At 50.6% G+C, this 22,127-nt stretch overlaps 1 protein-coding gene across 1 annotated transcript in view; it reads right to left on the reverse strand.

Moving 5' to 3' along the window:
• Window positions 1–15,933, reverse strand: part of Il6r (interleukin 6 receptor) — a 46,926-nt gene extending 30,993 nt beyond the window's left edge. Inside the window, 1 exon segment of the mRNA XM_048356745.1 lies at window positions 15,834–15,933. Coding sequence (XP_048212702.1) covers window positions 15,834–15,921 — 88 coding nt within the window. The 5' untranslated portion in view covers window positions 15,922–15,933.
• Window positions 15,934–22,127: the final 6,194 nt, after the last annotated feature.

Here is a 22,127-nt window from a genome sequence, read left to right on the forward strand (position 1 = left end):
CCCAACGACCAGACTAGAGGGATATTTTTTCCCCCTCTTTCTTTTAATCTTTGTTTTCTGAGACAGAGCTTATGTTGTCCAGACAGACTTTGAACTCCTGGGTTCAAGTAATCCTTCTCTCTCTGCCTCCAGTTAACTGGGCTGTGCCATTTACAGGCATGTGCCACCACATCTGGATTTTCTGTGGTTTTCATATTGTCTACAAGTGGCTTGTCCTTATAATGAATACACAAGGTAGCCTGGGCCTGTCCCATTTATTACTAACTCGGGGAGGAAAGGGTAGGGAGCACTGGAGATAAAAGTAGGTTTCTCAAGATAAGCAGCTTCCAAAATACCTTCAGGCCAGAGTGCTCTGATCCTGCCCTGGCAAAGCTCTGTGCGTCTCACGCTGGACTCTGCACCCTCAGCTCATCCTCCCTGCACATCTGACTCCCGGCTGGCACAAGGTCCCATCCTTAGTTCCTCCCATCTGTTCCTTGACTCAGCCACATAGGAAAAGAAGGGCCAAAGGGAAGAGATCCAGCAGGAACCAGGTGAGGGGGTACTGCAGGGAGCACCCCTTCTTACAAGTCAGGCCTCCACAGCAACCATGCGTTCCAACCCGAGCTTAGCATGTATGCCCAGTGCAGGGAATGGCAGGCACAACACGCACTGGGATTCAGCCAAGAGCATATGGCATCTGCCCTTCAGCGATTGTTCAGCTTTTGGAGCCAGGAGTGCCAGCCTGTGCCTGTCCCCTCCTGAAAACTTCAAGAGTGTTTGGATATCATCTCATGCAAGGCCAGAAGTTCCTAATCCAAGAAGAAGAAGTAGCAGCTACTGCACATCTAAAATAAATATCCCCAACAATGCCAGGCAATAGTGGCTCACACCTATAATCCTAGCTACTCAGGAGCCTAAGATCTAAGGATTGAGGTTCCAAGCCAGTCCAGGCAGAAAAGACTGAGACTCTTATCTCTAACCACCAAAAAGCAGGAAGTAGAGAAATGGCTCAAGTGGTCCAGCACCAGTCTTGGGAGAAAAAAGTAAAGGAGAGCACTCAGGCCCTGAGTTCAAGCCCCAGTACCAGCACACACACACACACACACACACACCAAAATAAAGAAATAAGGAAATAAATCCCTAGCATATTGAAGGAGCAAGAAAAAGGGATAAATCATCCTACAACAGGGAAGTGAGATTTGAGTAATATCTTGAGAAGTAAGTAGGAGTTTGAGAAGCGGAGCTATAGGGAATGGCATTTCAGAAAGAAGGAGAAGGAGAAGGAGAAGGAGAAGGAGAAGAGGAGGAGGCTGAGGAGGGGGGAAGGGAAGAAGGGAAGGAGGGAAGGAAGGAAGGAAGGAAGGAAGGAAGGAAGGAAGGAAGGAAGGAAGGAAGGAAGGAAGGAAGGAAGGGTGTAGGGAATATCCAAAACTGAGTATTCTGGACACCACTGGGTCTGCAGAGTCTGAAACACAGTCAGAGAGGGACAGGGTGTCGGGGAATGGGCCGGGCATGAGACTCCTCCAAGGGATCAGTCTTGGCTCTGCAGGCAGATGGCAGACCCACATGAGCAAGGTACACACAGGCTCAGTGTACATCCCCTCCCCTTCCCCAGCTCAGCCTCTGGGCCAGCAGCTCACTCTGCTTCCTGCTTTGGTTTCCTTCCCCCATCATCTTGAGGATGAACCAACTCTGCCTCTAGCTCCTAGAGTGCCATAAAGCATCACAGAGGGGGGAGGGAGAGAGAAAGGAGCATGGGGGGGGGGGGGACTGAGGTTTCTTGCTTTCTGCCAAGGCCAATGAAACAGGGAGGGAGGGAGGAGCTAAGCCTGGGCTCTTACTGGGACACTGGATTTGTCAATAGTATCTCACGTGGAACTAAGGATCAGGAAAGAGGGCTGAGTGGCCAAAGCATTTTTGTACCCTTTGGATGGAGTTGGTGCCTGTTCTGGCTTAGCTAGTTGGGTGGAGTTGGATTTCCACAAAAGTTTTGCCTTGCTTTGTTCTTTAATATAAATCACATCTCTGAGAGCAAGAAGCCATGTGGCGTAGAGGAAATAACTCTGCATGTGGCGTGGAGGAAGCAGCTCTTGCCTTTGACTTGCAGACAGCTGTGGGTATGTCTGTCTAGGCAGGATCTACTCATGTGAAAATGAAGGTTCTGATCATGATCTGAACTCTGTGGTCTAGCATGCCAATCATTAGCTCTTAGAGGACAAGAAATACATCTGTTTGCCTCAGACAATGAATTCTCAACTTAAAACACACACTTAATCTGTCAATTTTTTTTTTTTGGTAACTCTGGGCCTGGGCACTGTCCCTGAGTTCTTTTGCTCAAGGCTAGTGCTTTACCACTTTGAGCCACAGCACCACTTCCAGTTTTTGAGTGGTTAATTAGAGATAAGAGTCTCATGGGGGGGGGGGGGGCTGGGAATATGGCCTAGTGGCAAGAGTGCTTGCCTCCTACACATGAAGCTCTCGGTTCAATTCCCCAGCACCACATATATGGAAAACGGCCAGAAGGGGCGCTGTGGCTCAGGTGGCAGAGTGCTAGCCTTGAGCCGGAAGAAGCCAGGGACAGTGCTCAGGCCCTGAGTCCAAGGCCCAGGACTGGCAAAAAAAAAAAAAAGAGTCTCATGGGGACTTTTCTGCCCAGGTTGACTTTGAACCATGATCCTCAGATCTCAGCCTCTTGAGTAGCTAGGATTACAGGCATAGGCCACCACTGTCCGGCCCCATTTATTATTTTTCATAAGTGAAGGTGAAGGACCAGATCATCCCAGAGCCATCAGACGAATTCTTGTCTCCCTAACTTCCACTCCTCGCAAGAAAGAGAACTTAAATCGTGGTAAATCCCAGCCCACAATGCTACAACTCCAGCTCCCATAGCTGATATAACCTCTCTCCCATGTACCGTTCCCCCTAGGACTTTTCAACATAGCTCTGGGAAGTGGGGCTTCCCACCCAGCCCCCTAGAGTTTCAGGTTGGGTGCCAGAATACCCAACAATTTTGTTCATGCTCTAATTTTTCCCGCTCTTTGCATAAACTTGTAAATGCCAATAATGAGAGAAAAACACACAGACTGAGACACACATTTCTCAATTCTCTTAGAGCTTACTGTGGCTCTTGCCAGCACAAACAAGTTCAGCTTCCCAGCCCCATTTATGTAAGCAGAGAGCCAGCTGCCTGGCATGCCACGGAGCACAGGGGCTTCACTGGAGTCTGCTAATCCCATCCACTGCATCGACCCGGAGGCCCAGCTGACCACCGGCACAGGCCAGCCTCTCAGGTTGCAGGAACACCGATTTCAGAGAGGGTCACAGAGGAGCCAAAGGTCCCTTCTCAGCCCTCGATCTGGCAGGAGATGGGTATGAAGAGATTGCCAGGAGAGTTGCGCACCCCATGTTCAAAAGGAAACAGATGCAGACTTTGGTCCCTGGGGGCTAGGACAGGTTCCCATTCTTCTCAGTCCCCTTTCCTTGACATTCTCAATCTAAGAACTGGAGAAGGTGATCGAGTCCCATAGGAAGTCAGCCTTCTGACTGAGGTGATTAAGAACCATAAACTGTCATTATGGGGGGTGCTCCCCTCTACACTGAGGTACTTTACCCAAGAGTTAGACAACTCCTTGCAGTAACCTGCCAGGGAGGGAGACTCGAACCCACACCACTGTTGAAGTAGAAGGGCTCAGAGAAATGAAGGAACTGGTCCCAATTCACACCACTCAGGGGGAGGAGCGAGGGGGACTCTGGGCCTTAGTGCAGATGGATGACGGGAGCCTCTCTCTCACCTGGCCGGGTAACTCTCTGGGAACCTCCCCAGCTCCCCACTAGGATGGAACCCTGAGTCTTGAGGAGGAATATCTAGGGGAGGAAGGCAGCCTCTTCCTCATAGCCTGTCACACCTCATGGGCCCCTGGGAGTCACCCCCTTGCGCTTTCTCCTCCCTGCTCTGCACCCACAGTATTTGTGTCATGAGCTGTAGCTTACTTAGATCTGCCCAGATCAAGAGCGTGGCAGGTCAAGATTAGGTGGGGAACTGTGGTCCCCGCTGTCTCCTCTAACCCTCTCCCAAACCCACTTCTCAGATTAACTGCCGCCCCACCCCCACCCCGCCCTCTAATGTGTTTGTACTTCTTGTACCTGCTTGTATGTGCCTCTTGTTTGGCGGAGTCAGTATTTACCTTGGCTCGGCTTTCCTCTCCATCCACACCACCCAGAGGCTCATAAACCATGGGAGAAAAAGGCCAGGGGGTGGGGGGGACCTGAGGGGACCTGAAGGGAGTAAGGCTGGGTGCTGACTCGGGGACCCATGTGTGGGACCGGCTCCTCAAGGGAACACAGGCTCTCCCCTGGCAACAGCGGAGATCACTGCATGGCCTGGAACCAAGAAGATTGGCAGGGGTCATGGCTCAGAGATTATAAACTAATTAGAGGGAAAGGTATTCAAAGCAGGGGGTGGGGGGAACAATCCTACCTCACCCCAACCCCCACCTGGCCTCCTTTAAGATCAGAAGAGATTAGAGGTGGCCATGTGAGCCAACCCAGGCTGGACCTGAGAAGAAAGGCATTGCTTCCCCGGAGGGCCACTCCTGGCACCTTGGTCTAGAAAGCCACCAAGAGGAGGTGCTGTGGCGGGGAGTGGGTGCTGGGATAAGGCCACTACTGGAAGAGGGCTGTGTGGGGACCAGGCCCAGAAGTTTGTGCCATCAGTGGCCAGGACGGAATGTGTGGGTTCTGGACTCTTCGCCCTCCTCAGCCCTCCTAGCAGTGCCACACAATGTCTGTCTGCTCATCTCTGATGGTGCTTGGCCCAGAAAGTTCCTGAAAGGTTGGAGGAGCGTGGCAAGAAGAAGGGACCTAATGTACATCCCCCTTCCCCCTCCAGGCCATATCCATCAGTCTCCACCCTCCTCCGCCCCCACAGCCATCTCCCTACAGACGCTTTAGATAGCAAGAAGAAAAGCTCCAGATTTCAAAAGTCACAAGGGGAGGCAGCTCCTACTCCCCCCTCCTCCTCCTCCTCCTCTATCTTCCTCCCCCCTGGGGCTCCTGGACTGAAGTTCTTACTCTGAGGTATGGTTCCATGTGGACGTTGAGTTGAAGATTTCCTAGAGCTGACCACTCTGTTCGGTGTTCAGGGACGTGTCACACTGACAGTAACACATCTGCACACAGCCCAGGGTCCTCACTCCACCCTCCCTTCCCTCCCCTGATCTGAGAGCTGTGTTCTCTCTCTCTCTCTCTCTCTCTCTCTCTCTCTCTCTCTCTCTCTCTCTCATCACAAAGGAAGTGGATGGAAGTGGATGGGAGGTGTAGGGGGCACACCCCTCCTCCGTGAGACTTGGGTGCCCAGATTTCCTGCCCAGCTCATCCTCTTTACGACAGAGCTCCAGGCTCTGCTCCCAGATAGGAAGATTCCAGTGCTCCCTAAACTAATCTCAAATAAAAATACCAACAGGACCTTTTTATAAACTAGGCGAGTTGATTCTAAAGTTCAAGTGGAAAAGAAAACAGGAAAGATAGCCAGGAAATTTCTGAAAAAGGCAAAGAAATGACACAGGGATTAGCTCTGCCAAACTAAGAGCATATTATAAAGCTACAGTAATTAAAACACTGCGATACTATCACATAAATGGAGAGAAAACCATGGAAGGGACTAGAAAGTGCAGAAATAAAAATCAGGGACTGAGAGCAGAGCTTGGGAGAGCATTAATCACAAAGCTCAGGGCTTGATCCCCAACTTCCTCCCCTCAAAAAAACTAAGTAACTTTTTTTAAGAACCAGCTTAGTCTATACTGCTAAACTGTACACTTAAAAAATGGTTAAGATGATATAGTTCATGTTGTGCATATTTTGCCACATTTGAAAAAAAGAGCAGGGCACTGGTAGCTCGCTCCTAAACCCTAGCTATTCAGGAAGCAGATCTCTGAGGATCTACTTTGAAGCCAGCCCAGGCAGACAAATCTTGGGTACTCTTACCTCCAATTAACCAGAAGGGGTTTGAGTAGTAGAGTACAAAAAGAAAAGGAAAAAAAAATAAGTTTAGTCTGCATACTCACTACAAACAGGCACCATTCCAAGTGTGCTACATGAATTAAATGACAAACTCTCGATATTCTCAATAGAGTAGTTTCTTAAAGAGGCTATGCAGCAAATTAGGGCTGAGCCTGGATTCAAACTCAGGGAACTGGGCCTCAGAATGTGTTCTTTTAACTACTCATTCTGATAAGAGGTAGTATAAACCCAAGTATTTAGGAACTTGATAGATATAAAAGGTAACTTTTAAAATCAGTAAGGTAGGGCTGGGAATATGGCCTAATGGTAGAGTACTTGCCTTGCATACATGAAGCCCTGGGTTCGATTCCTCAGCACCACATATATAGAAAAAGTCAGAAGTGGCTCTGTGGCTCGTGTAGTAGAGTGCTAGCCTGGAGCAAAAAGAAGCCAGGGACAGTGCTCAGGCCTCGAGTTCAAGCCCCAGGACTGACAAAAAAAAAATCAGTATGGTACATTATCCAATAAACTGTCAGTTATCTCTGAAAAAAAAGTTAGAGGTAGATTTCATATTTTGTTTCTTGATCAATTCAAAATGGATCAAATATCTAAATTCTTAAAACTCAAAAGTACCAGAAAAAAGAGAAACTTATAAAAAATAATATTGACCATGAAGATCTTATTATTGAGTATGACACAAAACCTAGAAGTCATAAATTCAAGTACAGTTTTAAAAACAAATCTCCCAGGAGATTGCAGCAGGAAGATCATAAGTTCAATACCAACCTGAAATGCAGGTTGAGACATGAAGTGCCAGACACGTGAACCCCATTTTAGAATTAAACCCTGAGCCAATCAGATTTGTACCTGTGTCCTAATCTTGCTTGCACACCTGATTGTTGTAACCTTGTTCTTTGCCTTTATAAGCCCTGTGTAATCACAGCTCGGGGCTTCCTCCTAACCTCCACTGTGTCGGTGGGTAGGACGAGGCCCAAGTTGCAGCTCGCTTAAATAAAGCCTTGCCTTGCTTTTGCATTTCGGAAATGTCTGAGTCTCGGTGGTCTTTTTGGTGGTGGTCTTGCAACTTGGCACAACAGACACAGTGAGACCCTGTCTCAAAATCAAAGCAACAATCTGGGCACCAGTGACTCACGCCTACAATCCTAGCTATTCAAGAGGCTGAGACTTGAGGATCAGGGTTCAAAGACAGCTCAGGAACGAAACTCCATGAAACTCTTATCTCCAACTAACCACCAGAAAGCTGGAGGTGGAACTCTGGCTCAAAATGGAGGAGTACTAGCTTTGAGCACAAAAGTTCAGGGATACTGCCCAGGCCCTGAGTGCAAGCCCCAGAACCAGCACACACAAAACAAGTTATTAAAAAAAGAACAGGGGCTGGGGGTATAGCCTAGTGGCAAGAGTGCCTGCCTCGGATACACGAGGCCCTAGGTTCGATTCCCCAGCACCACATATACAGAAAACGGCCAGAAGTGGCGCTGTGGCTCAAGTGGCGGAGTGCTAGCCTTGAGCGGGAAGAAGCCAGGGACAGTGCTCAGGCCCTGAGTCCAAGGCCCAGGACTGGCAAAAAAATAAAAATAAAAATAAAAAAAGAACAAAAATCTTTGTGGCAAAAGCTAACCTCTACTAACAAAAATAAACAGAAAAGACAAAAACCACAAAAATATTTAAAATTTGTATCTGTTTTGCTCAAGGCCGATAGAAATCACTTGAGCCACAGCTCCATTTATGGCTATTTGGTAGTTAATTGGAAATAGGAGTCTCATGGACTTTCCTGCCCATGCTAGCTTCGATCATCAGATCTCAGCCTCCTGAGTAGCTAGGATTATAGACCTGAGTCAATTCCGCATCTTTTGGTTGATTATACTTTAGTAGCTGAACATACCATTAGGTCACTCCCCTTGTTGTTAACCTCCTCAGAAGAGCTTCGCATAGGACTTTCTCGTATTTCCCTCCTCCAAATCCTTCCTACACCCTCTGTTTTGTTGGGTTTTTGTTTTCTTTGTTGTTGTTGTTGGAGGCAGAATCTTGCTATATAGCCCAAGCTGCCTCAAACTCATAATCTTCTTGCCTCAGCCCTCCTGGTGCTGAGATTCTAGGCATGTGTCATCACATATTGTTCTCATTCCCTTCGGAGTCCACTCTCGCCAGCCATTAGTCCCCACCCTTGCACCAAAGCTCCCAAGGTCAAGGTCGACACCCTGCCTGGCTGTTGCAATAACCACTATCCAAAGCTTGCTGGTCCCGTGGTCTGACCTCCGCAGCAGTATTTGACAATGACTCTCCCTCTCTTAGGGTCAATGTCCTCATTGGTTTCCAGGACACCAGCTCTCCCGATTTCTTCCCTACTTCGCTGGCCTCACAGTCTTAGTCTGTCTGGCCTGTTCCTCCTCCTCCCCAAGCCTCAGAAGATTGGTGTGGCTGGGCACCGGTGGCTCACACCTGTAATCCTAGGTACTCAAGAGGCTGAGGTCTGAGGATCATGGTTTGAAGTCAACCTGGGCAATAAAATCTTTTAGATTCTTATCCTTAATCACATACACACATACACACACACACACACACACACAAAGGTTGGTGTGTGCTAGGGGTTGATGGCTCACACCTATAATCCTAGCTACTCAGGAGGCTAAGATCTGAGGATCAAAGTTCAAAGCCAGTTTGGACAAGAAAGTCCACAAGATTCTTATCTCCAATTAAACCACAAGAAAACCAGAAGTGGCACTGTGGCTCAAGTGGTAGAGCACTAGCCTTGAGTGAAAGAGCTCGATTAGTGCTCAGGCTCAGAGTTCAAGCCCTACAACTGACAAAAAAATAAATTTTTAAAAAAGTTGGGGGCTGGGAATATGGCCTAGTGGTAGAGCGCTTGCCTTGCATACATGAAGCCCTGGGTTCAATTCCTCAGCACCACACATATAGAAAAGGCCAAAAGTGGCCCTGTGGCTCAAGTGGTAGAGTGCTAGCCTTGAGCAAAAGAAGCTCAGGGACAGAGCCCAGGCTCTGAGTTCAAGCCCCAGGATTGGCAAAAGAAAAAAAAGTTGGTCTGCCCAGGGCTCAGGCCCAGGGCCTCATCTCCTCTTCACTGTCTACGTTCTTACCCGAGATGAACTCAGCCAGTCTCCAGGCTTAAAATAACATCTGCCTGTGATGGCTCTCTAGTTCATATCTCAAGCTCAGTCCTCCTTCCCAAATTCCTGGCTCCCGCTGCCAGTTCTCAGCATGGTCTCTTAGTTTTCTAGGAGACATTCATCTCCAATTCCATTTGTTCCAGGGGAATCTGACCATCCCCTTCAATACCACCTGCTTCCCAGTAACCCACCCCACCTAGCAAGGGTGCTTGCCCTCCACTCACCTAAAGCCATTGGAAAAGGCAAATGAGAGCACAGAGCAAATGGCCTGGCACCGTTCCCTGAACACAGCTGGCACTCAGTGTCCTGGTTACTGGAGCCATCATGTAGTCAGACAAACACAAAGAATGCTTTTCCAAAAGAAGAGTAGAATATAGGGAGAAATGAAGGCAGAGAGCAGGTGCAGGGGACATGGTAGCTATGTGGATCTTAGGGACACACACCTGGGGATGGATGTCACTGGGCAGGCAGAGCCAGCAAGGGACAGGAGGAGTGGAGGAATGCTACTGAGCTTCAGCTACAAGTCAAGCCCATGCCCAGGACAATGGCAGAAAAGGCCCTGCCTCTGCTCCAGGCTTCTGCTGTCTCTGACTTGCAAGGCAGAGTGCAGGCTATCTCCCCCATTGCCACTCCAGGGAAGATAGAGGGTCCGAGGCTTAAAGTTTTTGCTGTGCTGTCTCCTCCTTGCTTCTCCAGCCCAGTCTTCATAATGCTCTTGGAGCTGGAGTGTGGCTCAGAGCTAGAACACTTGCAGACCTAGCATGCACCAAGTCCTGGGTCTGACCCCAAGAACCACTAAAAAAATAAAATTTAAAGAAAAATCGCTCTTTGAAAACCTCAACTCTCCTCTACAGTTAGCGATGTGGCATTTCACACTTAACTCTGCTAAGCCAGGGGCCACACAGCTGAATGCTTGGGGCCTCATCTCCTCAGAGACACCCCAAGCTTCTCCCAGGAAGGCGACATCCAGTGTCCCCACAGAAACCCAAAACATTACAGACCCTCAAGTGAAATAGTCACACAGGCGATGCATTACACAAGATCACTGAACATTCTCCTCCTTTCAGGCCTTCACCTAAACATTTTCTCAACGAGGCTTTCCTTAAAACATCATTTCTACATCATACCCACCCCTAACATACACACCTAGTGCTAGTGCCAGTACACACACACACACACACACACACACACACACAACACACACACCATTTTCCCCCTCAATACCGGCGCTCACAAATTGTGAAATAAATTTAAATCCTCTGTCACCTCTGCTAGGAAGATGCTCTTAAAAGCCAGGCATTTGGGCTGGGAATATGGCGATAACGTGCTTACAGAGCATGCATGAAGCCCTGGCTTCCATTCCTCAATACCACTTAAACAGAAAAAGCCAGAAGCGGCGCTGTGGCTCAGGTGGTAGAGGGTTAGCCTTGAGCAAAAGAAGCTCAGGGACAGTGCCCAGGCCTGGAGTTCAAGCCCCAGGACTGGCAAATAAAACAAAACAAAAGCTGGAAATGGTGCTGTGGCTCAAGTGGTAGAGTGCTAGCCTTGAGCAAAAGAAACTCAGGAGCAGTGCACAGGCCCTGAGTTCAAGCCCCAGAACTGACAAAAAAAAAAAAAGCAGCCAAGGATTTCTTTCTGTCTGCTTTGCTCAATGCAAATGCCTTCTAGTACAGTGGATTGTTTGGAGAACAGTGACTGTACGCTTTCAGCACAGACAAGATTGTCTTCCCCAGCACCTTTAGTCTGTGCCTAAATTCCTAGGTAATCTGCACAATGTCAGGTGCTTATCAACTGCAATCACCTTCTCATGCCTGTAATTCTTGTTATTCAAGCAGCTGAGATCTGAGGATCCCAGTTCTAAGCCAACCCAGACAAAAAGTCCGAGATTTTGATCTCCAGTGAACGACCAAAATGCCAGAAATGGAAGAATGGCTCAAGTGGTAGAATGCCAGCTTTGAGTGAAAAAGCCAAACAAGAGGGCAAGGCCCTGAGTTCAAGCCCCAGTACTGGCGCACACACACACGCGCGCACGCGCACACACACACACACACACACACACACAGAGAACCTGCAGATATAACCATTTCTATTTTCTAAATGAGGACTGTGAGGCCCTTGGTTATACCATCTCTACAGGGCAGGGTGGAGCATCCATCTGTCTGATTCCACGGTTTTTGCCGTTGCCTGTGCAGCATGAGCTGTGCTCAGGTCAAAGAGAGAAGGGTGGAGTGGGTCTTGCAAGAAATGGCAGAAAGCTCTGGAAGAAACTGGTTAGCGCTCTGGGCCAGCACTACCCAGGAGAACAGACCAGATAGTGAAACACTCAGCCCCAAACAGCATGAGCCCCAAACAGCCACTAAGCATTTGAAAACTAAGGTTGTCTTTCTCTCTTCTTTTGGCTGGGAATATGGCCTAGTGGCAAGAGTGCTTGTCTCATATACAGGTAAGCCCTGGGTTCGATTCCCCAGCACCACATATATACAAAAAGGCCCGAAGTGGTGCTTTGGCTCAAGTGGCAGAGTGCTAGCTAGCCTTGAGCAAAAAGAAGCCAGGGACAGTGCTTAGGCCCTGAGTTCAAGCCCCAGGACTGGCAAAAAAAAGGGGGGGGGGTCTTTTCTTTTTTTCTCTTTTCTTTCTTCCTTTTTTTTTTTTTTTTTTTTTTTGCCAGTCTTGAGGCTTGAACTCAGGGCCTGAGTACTGTCCCTGCCTTCTTTCTGCTCAAGGCTAGCCACTTGAGCCACAGCGCCTCTTCCAGCTTTTTCTGTGTATGTGGTACTGAGGAATCAAACCCAGGGCTTCATGCATGCTAGGCAAACACTCTACCACTAGGCCACATTCCCAGTCCAGAACTAAGGTTTTCATCCCACTTAATTTCCATTACTGTACATTAGCCACAAAAGGTCACTGGCTGAGGGACACAGCTACAGATCTAACTACCTCTGGTGTCTGGGGATGCTCTGGATGGGGGATCCGTGGCAGGCAGATATGGCGTGGGAGAAAAGCAGCCCCTATACCCAGCAGTGGGCACTTCATCGGCTTGTAACCGCCCAGTGAGGGCAGCACTTGTTTACTCAGTTTGTCAAGGATCTAGTGGAAGTAATGGACCCAGGGGCCCTGCCCTTGTGACCTTGGGGTCTTCGTCCTCAATCAGAGTCACCTCCTCTCTCTAGCCCCCTGCCTAGACAATCCAGGTATCTAGAGGTATAAAGGTTGTGTATTTCCTTGCCTGACATTTTCTTGTGTCTTTTCTTGGTGTTCAATTGGTAGAGCACCAGCCTTAAGCAGATACTGGATTCTTCTCGGTTCCTCTCAAGATTTATACTTGGCCATTTTCAGGCTCCTTTTAGGGTGGGGTGTGCTTGGCTGATCGCACGCAGGCCTCCTGGGTTTTATGGAGACTCCTAAACGTTTGTTGCAATGCATAAACAAGGGGCAGAGCCAATAGGGGAGAGACTTCTGGCGAGGAAGGGGGAGGGAAGGCTCCGGTCCTCAGCCATACCGTTTCAGGCTGATGTCCTCAAACCACCTAAACAGTTCCAAAGAATCACCAGGGGAAGGTCATTTATTTTTTTTTAAAAAATACAAAACTCACTCTCTAGTGCTCACATTTAATAAATCTTGGGGAAGGACCAAGAACTGTCACTTTTAGCAACACCCCCACCCACCTTAACCAGAACTACCCTTCTGAGAAACACGGATTTGGGGTGAGGCTAGGAATGTAGGTAGATTCTGGGGCCAGGAAGGGGTTGCCCTAAAGGGAAATTCAAAATCAAGGCGGGACTCTTTGCTAGTTAGAGGTGTATGTGCTTGTTTTGTGTATTTTCTTGCCTGGAAAAAACGGGGAGGGGGGTGGGGAGAACTTGAGTCACCCTGGCCCAGGCCTTGAATGTCCAGTACCTAGAATGCTGGAGCTGGACAAAGCCTGAATGCTACTAGACAGGAACCCTCAAAAGCAACAACAGCGGAGGGGGCCTGGCAGCTGCTGGGCCCCTTGATTCCAGGGAAAGCAGCCTGGGATTTCCCTGGAAGTGGCTCTGAGCTCTGCTCCGCCCACCCTCAGCCCCTCACTTCTCTAAAGGAGACATCTCAGTCATCGCTCCAAGCTTCCTGTACCCTCTCTATTTTTGCTCTCCGTTTGTGGGCTGAGTTTGTGGGTGTGGGAGAGGAGTTGGGTATTTCTACTTCTGTGCATTTTCCTTCTGAGCTGGGAGGGCTTTCACTTCCTCCCCAAATTCTTAGTTCTGCCTTTCACAGGCTGTCCAGGTCATGAGACACTCCACACTCAAACCCCTCTATCCCCATCAACCTTTCGGAGCACCTGGGAAATAGAACTGGCTGGCCGCTGGCCTCACTTTGTGGCCATGACTTATTAGCAAATGGTAGCCACAGTAAGTGCAGCAGCTACTCCCTCAGGCAGGTGTCCAGGTGTATGGATAAGTAGCAACTGAGGCAGGCAGGGGAACTCCACAGCCTCCCTTCTGAGGAGAAGAGGCCCTTGCATGCCTCAACTCCACCATGGGTCCATGGGGCCTTCCACTTCCCCTCAGCCTCTTTGGCCCCAGAATTCAACCACAAAAGAATGACTCTCAGCTTGCCCTAAACCCCCTTGGCTCTGCCCATTGGCGTAGTTCTATATTTGGAAGTCTTAAAGATCTCCCACACTGGGGCTGGGGATATAGCCTAGTGGCAAGAGTGCCTGCCTCGGATACACGAGGCCCTAGGTTCGATTCCCCAGCACCACATATACAGAAAATGGCCAGAAGCGGCGCTGTGGCTCAAGTGGCAGAGTGTGCTAGCCTTGAGCGGGAAGAAGCCAGGGACAGTGCTCAGGCCCTGAGTCCAAGGCCCAGGACTGGCCAAAAAAATAAATAAATAAAATAAAATAAAAAAAAGATCTCCCACACTGGAGCACAGAGCCATGGAAGGAGCAGGCCTCCAACCGGGCCTGACAACTTCCTACCTCAATCTCTCTGAGTCTCACTCTCCTCTTTCAAAGTTTTATAGACAACCAAGGAAGAATTAGAAAAAAAAAATGTATAAAATAAGCTGGGCACTGGTGGCTCACACTTACAATCCTTGTTACTCAGGAGGCTGAGATCTGAGGATCCCAGTTCAGAGCTATCCTGGGCAAAAGAGTCCATGAGATTTTTTTGTTGCCAGTTGTGGGGCTTAACTCAGGGCATAGTCAATGTCCCTGAGCCCTTTGGCTTGAAGCTAGTGCTCTCGCGCTTGGAGCCACAGCTCCACTTCCAGTTTGTGAGTGGTTAACGAGATGAGTCTCGCGGCGACTTTTCTGCCTGGGCTAGCTTCAGACCACCATCCTCCAATCTCAGCCTCCTGAGTAGCTAGTATTACCGGCATGAGCCCCTGGCTCCTGGTCCATGAGAATCTTATCTCCAATTAACCATCACTGTGGCTCAAATGGTAAAGTATTGGCCTTGAGTTTAAAAAAAAAAAGCTGAAGGACAGTGCCCAGACCCTGAGTTCAACCCCCAGTATAAGCACAAAGATAAAGGAATGAACAAAAGAAGGAAAAGAAGATGAGTAAAGAGCCAGGCTTGGTGGCCCAGGCCTATGATCTTAGAAATAGAAGCAGGAGGAATGTGAGTTCACCTGGGCAAAAGAAAAAGGAGAGGGGAGAAGAGGGGGGAGAAGGGGAGGGGGGAGGAGAGGAGAGGGCACAGGTCTCAATCAGCAATCAAGGCTCCTGGCAGGATCTTTTCTCTTCCAAGCTCAAGAACAATAACCACTCAGAAAGCCACCAACACAGCTTCTAACCGTGGCCCATTAACCTCCCAGACAGCGAGAGATCCAACAATGCTGAGCATGGGGTATGCAGTGAAAGTCAAAACCGCTGCCCGCCCCCAACCAAGTCATCTGCTCCACGAGCCTGACCATCTCCCCCTCTGCTTTCCACTGTGCCCTTTAAAGAAGCCCTCAGAGCCTACAATAAACCTCTGGAAAGGCCGCTGTCCGGCTCCCCTAGAAGGAGAGGTGACGAGCCCCTTACCGAGTGCAGGCAACAAGAGGAGCACAGCGCCCTGCCCGGTCCCCCTCCCACCCCACCCCTGTCCAAGGGGCCAGTGCCAGGCGGCTCCAGCCCCCCCGCCCCCCGCCCCCGTCCCTTCAACTCAGATCCCCAGGACGAGAGTACGGGTCTCGCCGGAGCTGGCGCAGAGCTGCGGGACTCCGCGCCCACGTCAGACCTCCCCAGACAGGCCAGGGTCACCCCGCGTGTGCCCAGGAGCGCGGGAAGAGCCCGGCGAGGTGACCCCGCGAGCGCGGCCGCGGGACACCCCGGAGGGAACGGCACGCCGCCAGGGCGCGCCCTCGGGCCTCACCCCTTTAGGGGTAACCCGGGATACGGTTGTGTATAGGCTCCTGGGACCCTGGGAAGGAGAAATATACCCAGAGCCCGACACCCAGTCCCCGGGTTCTCTCCCCCCTTCGCCCCCTCCCCGCCAGCTGCGGGGCACAGCGCACGGACCCACGATCGCATCTCACGAGCGCCGCGTGCACACGCAGCTGGGGCGGCCCTGGGCTGACACCCCGTGCCCGCAGAGCCCTTAACTAGCCACGGGATAGGGGGTGCAGTCACACCTACCTTCCCTCCCCCCCCCCAGCCTCCCCCGTTCCAGTCCCTCGCGGTTTCCCCCCACCCACCGGCCGCACCAACCCTCCGGGCGCGCGCGCGCGCGAGCCCCTTACCGAGCGCGCGGCAGCTGTGCGGGGGCCTCGCCGCCCCCGCCGCGGCGAGCAGCGCGCCGAGCAGCGCGCCCAGCAGCGCGCCCAGCATGCTTCCTCCTCGGTCGGCGGCGCGGGTGATCACCGAGGCCGGAGGGGGGCGGGTGGGCGGCGGGCTCAGACCTCCGGGGCAATCGCCATCCCCTCCCCGGGGCGCAGCGCCCCGCGAGCTGCCCCAGGCCCCCGGCGCCGCGCTCAGCCCGGCTCCCTGGGACCAGGCGCTAGGTCAGTGCCGCTTCCCCCGCGCCCATGACTCAGAGCGGCCGGCCGGCCGTCCTGACAACGCAGGCAAACATTTGAGGAACTCGCGCCGGAGCTTTTGGCCGTCCCTGGGTGCGGTTACGAAAGAAAGCCGCCGAGGCGGATGGCGCAACCTCCCCGCGCACCCGGCCGCCCCGCCGGAGGGGGGTGGCTTCCTGCCGCGGGGCCGCACCTGAGCGCCCGGGCCCGAGACGAGGCGAGCCTGCCCGGGGGGGGCCGGGGGGGGGCCCCGCGGCGCCTTGGGTGGAGGAGGGAAGGGGGCCTGGACCAGCGCTCGCCCCGCTTTGAGGTTTGCTTTCGTGGGCAGGATTGATTGCTCCGTGAGAGGAGCACCTGGAGAGCCCGGGAGGCGTTTACAGGCGCCTCCCTTGGAAGCCTGATTTGCACACGGGAATCATCCTGGTCAGGCCTGGGCTCGACCCCATGGAGACTCTCTCTGGTTTAGTTGTTCTGAGGTGACACTTCCAGAATTCCCCATCCCGACAGAAAGGCAGAGCATGAAGCCTTTGGAGTCTGACGGAGAGTCTGGCATTGCCCTCGCCGTGTCTGTCACTCCTGGTCCAAATCGCAGTTTCTTAACCTGTGCCACGGAGACAAGAAGCCTGCACTGACGACAGGGTTCGAAGAGAGGATTTCCGAGATGATATCGCAGCACCCAGGCCACAGATGCCCCGGGAATGGCAGGACCCGCAGTGTCCACGCGCCAGAACTGACACTTAGGAACAGCCACGGGGACCTCTTGTCGGCGCCCCAGGAGGCTCCCCAAAGAGCCTGAAGCGAGTAGGGTAGCAGCAGGGCTGATGGGGAGGGAAAGAAAAACGTTGAAGTAAGGCCAAGAGGCTTCTGGACAGGCAGCTTCCCTCATTTTAATGTGCTTTTCCACTTTGGGCTTCGTGCTGCTCCAACCAACCCCCAGGTCAAGGTCCAGGGGCAGCTGGAACTGCAGCCTGATGCGACCCCCAGAGCGAGCCTCTGAAATGCAGCACCCAGACTCCGTGTGTCCGGATCTTTCTGTGGGGACCCAACATCAGCACTGCCAAGCAGAACCAGACACAGGCACTGGCCCACAGATTGTGTGTGTGTGTGTGTGTGTGTGTGTGTGTGTGTGTGTGTGTGTATTGCTTCAGCCATTCCCACAGACAGAAAGAAATGCATAATGGAGGATAGATCTCTTGGCTCTGATTTTATTTTATTTTTTTACTTTACTGTAGATGAGCTTTTAAAAAATATTATAAAGGTGATGGACAGAAGGGTTACAGTTACATAAGTCAAGTAAAGAGTACTTTTTTTTCCCTCTCCTGTTATTTAAAATAGGTTACAGGGGGGATGTGGAGGAACACACTTGTAATCCGAGGCACCCAGAGGCTGAGGAAGGAAGATAGAGCATTCTAGCACAGCCTGGGCTATATAACAAGCCTATCTCAAAACACAAAATACATTAAAAAAAAAAAAAAGTTGCATCAGGATGGGAGGGTGTTTCCCAACTGTGGTTGTTCCTTCCTCCTTCCTCCTCTGTGGTACTTGCAGACCTGAAAATAACTGGAGAGGGACTTCAAGTCGGCATTCTGAAACAGGAAGGCTGCAGAAAAGCAGCTTGGAGAGGAGAGCTTTACTTTGGGCAGTACTGGGGCTTGGACTCCAGTCTTGAGCATGCTAGCTAGCCAGATGCTCCAACACTGGAGCCATGCCTTCTGCTTTCAGATAAGAAGGTTAAACTGGGAGGGATAAAGAAGGTAAGAGTCGGCCACTCTGCCATTGTCTGGCCACATCTGCATCAAAATGGACCGCCCTCTTTTTTTTTTTTTTTGCCAGTCCTGGAGCTTGAACTCAGGGCCTGAGCACTGTTCCTGGCTTCCTTTTGCTCAAGGCTAGCACTCTGCCACTTGAGCCACAGCACCACTTCTGGCTGTTTTCTAGATATGTGGTGCTGATAAATCGAACCCAGGGCTTCATGTATACGAGGCAAGCACTCTTGCCACTAGGCCATATTCCCAGTCCGTACCTCCCTCTTTTTATAAGCCTGTGCTCTAGAGACTGAAATCCAACCTTATCCCAGGCCAGCCCCTGGCCCATGTAATGGGGTATCTGAGCCTCTACTTAACACCTTACAAATCTGTAAGGTGTTAGCACAATATGCAAACTATTAGAGCTATGGTTCACATGGAAAGATGTGGCTTGCTTTTTGTCCAACCTCGTTTTCAGCACCTCTATGACTTGCACAAAATCATGTTTCTACAGTACTGCTTATGGTTTCTTACCTTCATGGTGGTTGTTCAAGCTATTCCCGCTACCAAACATATTTGTCCAATAGCCTACTCACCCTTATGACTTGGCATGGTGGTTCATGCCTGTAACCCCAGCACTCAGAAGACAGAGTTCCAGGACAGGTTGAAGTACGTAGTGAGATCCTGACCTTAAAACAAGGCTGGGCTTAGCAGCCTTCTCTAGAAAGCTGGCTGGCATCTCCTGTACTTCCTGGAATCTCATTCTCCGCAAGGTTGGAAGAGCACTGGGCTCTCTGCTTCCTCACCCCAAACCCCCCTGCTGCTTTTGTTTCCCACCCTGCCTTTCCGCCACACCACAAGACACCTCTCTGCACCCCACTCCCGGAGGGGCCTGGCATCTGCAGAGAAGTGCTCCCCTGGCGTCTGTAGAGAAGTGCTCCCCTGGCATCTGCAGAGAAGTGCTCCCCTGGCGTCTGTAGAGAAGTGCTCCGACCTGTTTCAACTCTGCCTGGGCTCCACACTGAATGGAGATTCCAAATTCTTGGGCCAAATGTGTCAGGTTATCATGAAAACAAACCCTGATAAGGGAAGAAAACATCACCTGTGCAGTTTGGGCCAGCCAAACTCACCCAGATCTGCTGCCTCCCTGGTGCCGGCATGGGGGTGAGAATGAGAAGCTAGCTAACCGGGCAGAAGAACCCTGTGCCAGAAGTTTCCAGTCACAATACCTGGGAACAACCAAAGAACCTGGGAGCACTTGAACCCGTTCCCTTGGGCCACCAAGCAGTTTGCTTACTTTCCCTTATGCAGTCACCTTTTGAACTTTCTCCTTTGAACTTCTGAGCCCTGGAGGCTGGGAAGTACTCACCAGTGATGAGACTAAGGGGGCAGGGGACTCAGGTGCCTTGTTTCAAACACCATGGAAGCTGTCAGCTCTGGGCTGCAGGTCTGGCTCCCAGCCCCGAGACTAAGGGAAGGCGCCCGGGTCCAGGACCCAGGACAATACAGTATCTGTCTATTTTGCTGCTGCCACAGGCACAGAGGGAGGCCAGCGGGAAGGAGTAGCACCTGATTTGGGGGCACAGGTGTGTCTTGCCTCTCCCAAACTCCATCCTTCCTCCTCAGTGTTGTGCCTGTAGTTACCTCCTGTTTCCCATAGAGGGGGCAGCTCTTGGCTGATTCAGCTAACCAGTTCTTTAAAACTAAGATTTTTTTGTATTAATATTCATTAGTTTTGTTTTGTTGGGGTTTTTTTTCCCAGTCCTGGGCCTTGAACTCAGGGCCTGAGCACTGTCCCTGGCTTCTTTTTGCTTAAGGCTAAGCACACTACCACTTGAGCCACAGCGCCACTTCTGGCTTGTTCTAAATATGTGGTGCTGAGGAATCCAACCCAGGGCTTTATGTATGTGAAGCAAACACTCTACCACTAGGCCACATTCCCAGCAGTTGTACAAAGGGGTTGAAGGTGCATTTCCATAAATGCAGACAATGTACCCTATCACCCTCAACCCCTTTTCCTTTATCCCCTCTTTCCCCTCTACTTAAAACAATTTCAAGTTTTTGTTGTTCTATTTTTATTTATGCATATAAAGTAATTTGGCCATATTTAACGTCATTTGCCCTTTCTTTCCACTTTCTCACTTTTGACTTATGAAGATTAAGCTTCTTAAAGTTTGCCAAAGACCTGCCTGTAATCCCTCAAATTTAAGAAGCTCAGATGGGAAACCCTGTCTAAAAAACAAATCAAACAAACGAACCCACTGTCAGGTGTGTAGCACATTTGTGTAATTGCAACACTTTGGAAGTAGAGGCAGCAAGTTTCCCAATTCTAGGTCAGTTATCAAAACTTTAGCTAAAGAAATAAATCAAGGGCAGGGAATATGGTCTAGTGGTAGAGTGCTCACCTCGAAGCCCTGGGTTCGATTCCTCAGCACCACATAAACAGAAAAAGCCAGAAATGACGCTGTGGCTCAAGAGGCAGAATGCTAGCCTTGAGCAAAAAGAAGCCAGGGACAGTGCTCAGGCCCTGAGTTCAAACCTCAGGACTGGTAAAAAAAAAAAAAAAAACCAAACCAGCAATTCAGGAGGCTGAGATCTGAGAATCATGGTTTGAAGCCAGCCCAGGCAAGAAACTCTTATCTCCAATTAAGTACCCCACCCCCCCCCCAAAAAAAGCCAGAAGTGGAACTGTAGCCTTGAGGACAAAAGCTCAGGGACAGCATCCAGGTTCTGAGTTCAAGCCCTAGGACCAGCAAAACTAGGCTTCCTGAGACCCTGAATTTACCTCCATCCCCAGAAGGTTTCATCAAAGATTGAGGCTTATAAGTAACCTCAAAAGCCATCATAACCCAGAAGCCATCATCTAGTCTTGCTTTACCAACAAGGAAACGGAGGCCTCCAAAGATGAAGTTGCTCTAGGGAGCAACTTTAGATCCCGGCACCCTCCTCCCCCCACCCCCACCGCCCTGGCCAGGCCTGCTGGGGTCAACATGGAGAATTTGAAGCAGCCCTGTGGTGTCTGTGATGCAGGCGGGGATGGCTAGAAGTACAATGGGGTGGGGGCTGACACACAGCCCCCTTCCCCTGGGCTCCAGCTTCATTGATAGATACAGCTAAGTGCTTCTTATCCTCAGAAGCTTCCCCCTCTCCTTTCTTATCAGCCTGGGAGGGGGTATGTGGGCAGACAGAGGTGTACCACGATGGAGGAGGGGCAGCTCCACCTCTTGGATCAATGGAATTCAGCATCCCTCGCTAGTCTAGTCACAGCCCCCAGAATCAGGCCCCCGCCAGCGCCCAGCATGCTTAGCCCACTGGGAGAAACCGTGGTCTCCACAGTGGAAATGCCACATTCTCAGGATGTGATCTGTGTGAAGACGATGATCACACGCACACCGTCGCCATCTGCAGCAGAATCCGCTGTGCTTCCTGATCTACTTCCCACTGCTTCACCAGCCTGGTTTGTCCCCAGCATCGTTCTCAGAAAAGAATTACAAAAGTTTCTCTCCCTCCTTAAAATATTTATAGACTGTTATGATTTTGAAACTGCTAACGAGCGTCACCGTTAAGATTAAACATAGAACTGCTGAATAATCTAGCAGTTCCATTTCTGGGGAGATAACACACACAAAAAGCAGAAAGCAGGCTGGGAATGTGGCTTAGTGGTAGAGTGCTTGCCTAGCGTTCATGAAGCCCTGGCTTCGATTCCTTAGCACCACATAAACAGAAATGGCTCGAAGTGGCACTGTGGCTCAAGTGGCAGAGTGCTAGTCTTGAGCAAAAAGAAGCTCAGGGACAGTGCTCAGGCCCTGAGTCCAAGCCCCAGGACTGGCAAAAAAAAAAAAAAAAGAAAGAAAGAAAAGAAAAGAAAAAAGAGAGAGAAAGAAAAGTCTTCCAGACTCCAATTAACCAGCAAAATGTCAGAATGGAGGCATGGCTCACATGGTAAAGCACCAGCTGTGAGCCCGAAAGCTGAGTGATAGTGCAAGATGCTGGTCAGGAAGCTCATTTAAGTACTTAGTTTAAACATTGCCCAAACATATTCTTTTTTTTTTTTTTTTTTGCCAGTCTTGGGCCTTGGACCCAGGGCCTGAGCACTGTGCCTGGCTTCCTTTTTGCTCAAGGCTAGCACTCTGCCACCTGAGACACAGCGCCACTTCTGGCCGTTTTCTATATATGTGGGGCTGGGGAATTGAACCCAGGGCCTCATGTATACGAGGCAAGCACTCTTGCCAGATCCCCAGCCCCCTCTTTTAGACAGGGAATCCATCCAAAT

The sequence above is a fragment of the Perognathus longimembris genome, chromosome 11 (assembly GCF_023159225.1).
Source record: "Perognathus longimembris pacificus isolate PPM17 chromosome 11, ASM2315922v1, whole genome shotgun sequence".
In the NCBI taxonomy this organism is placed as follows: Eukaryota; Metazoa; Chordata; class Mammalia; order Rodentia; family Heteromyidae; genus Perognathus; species Perognathus longimembris.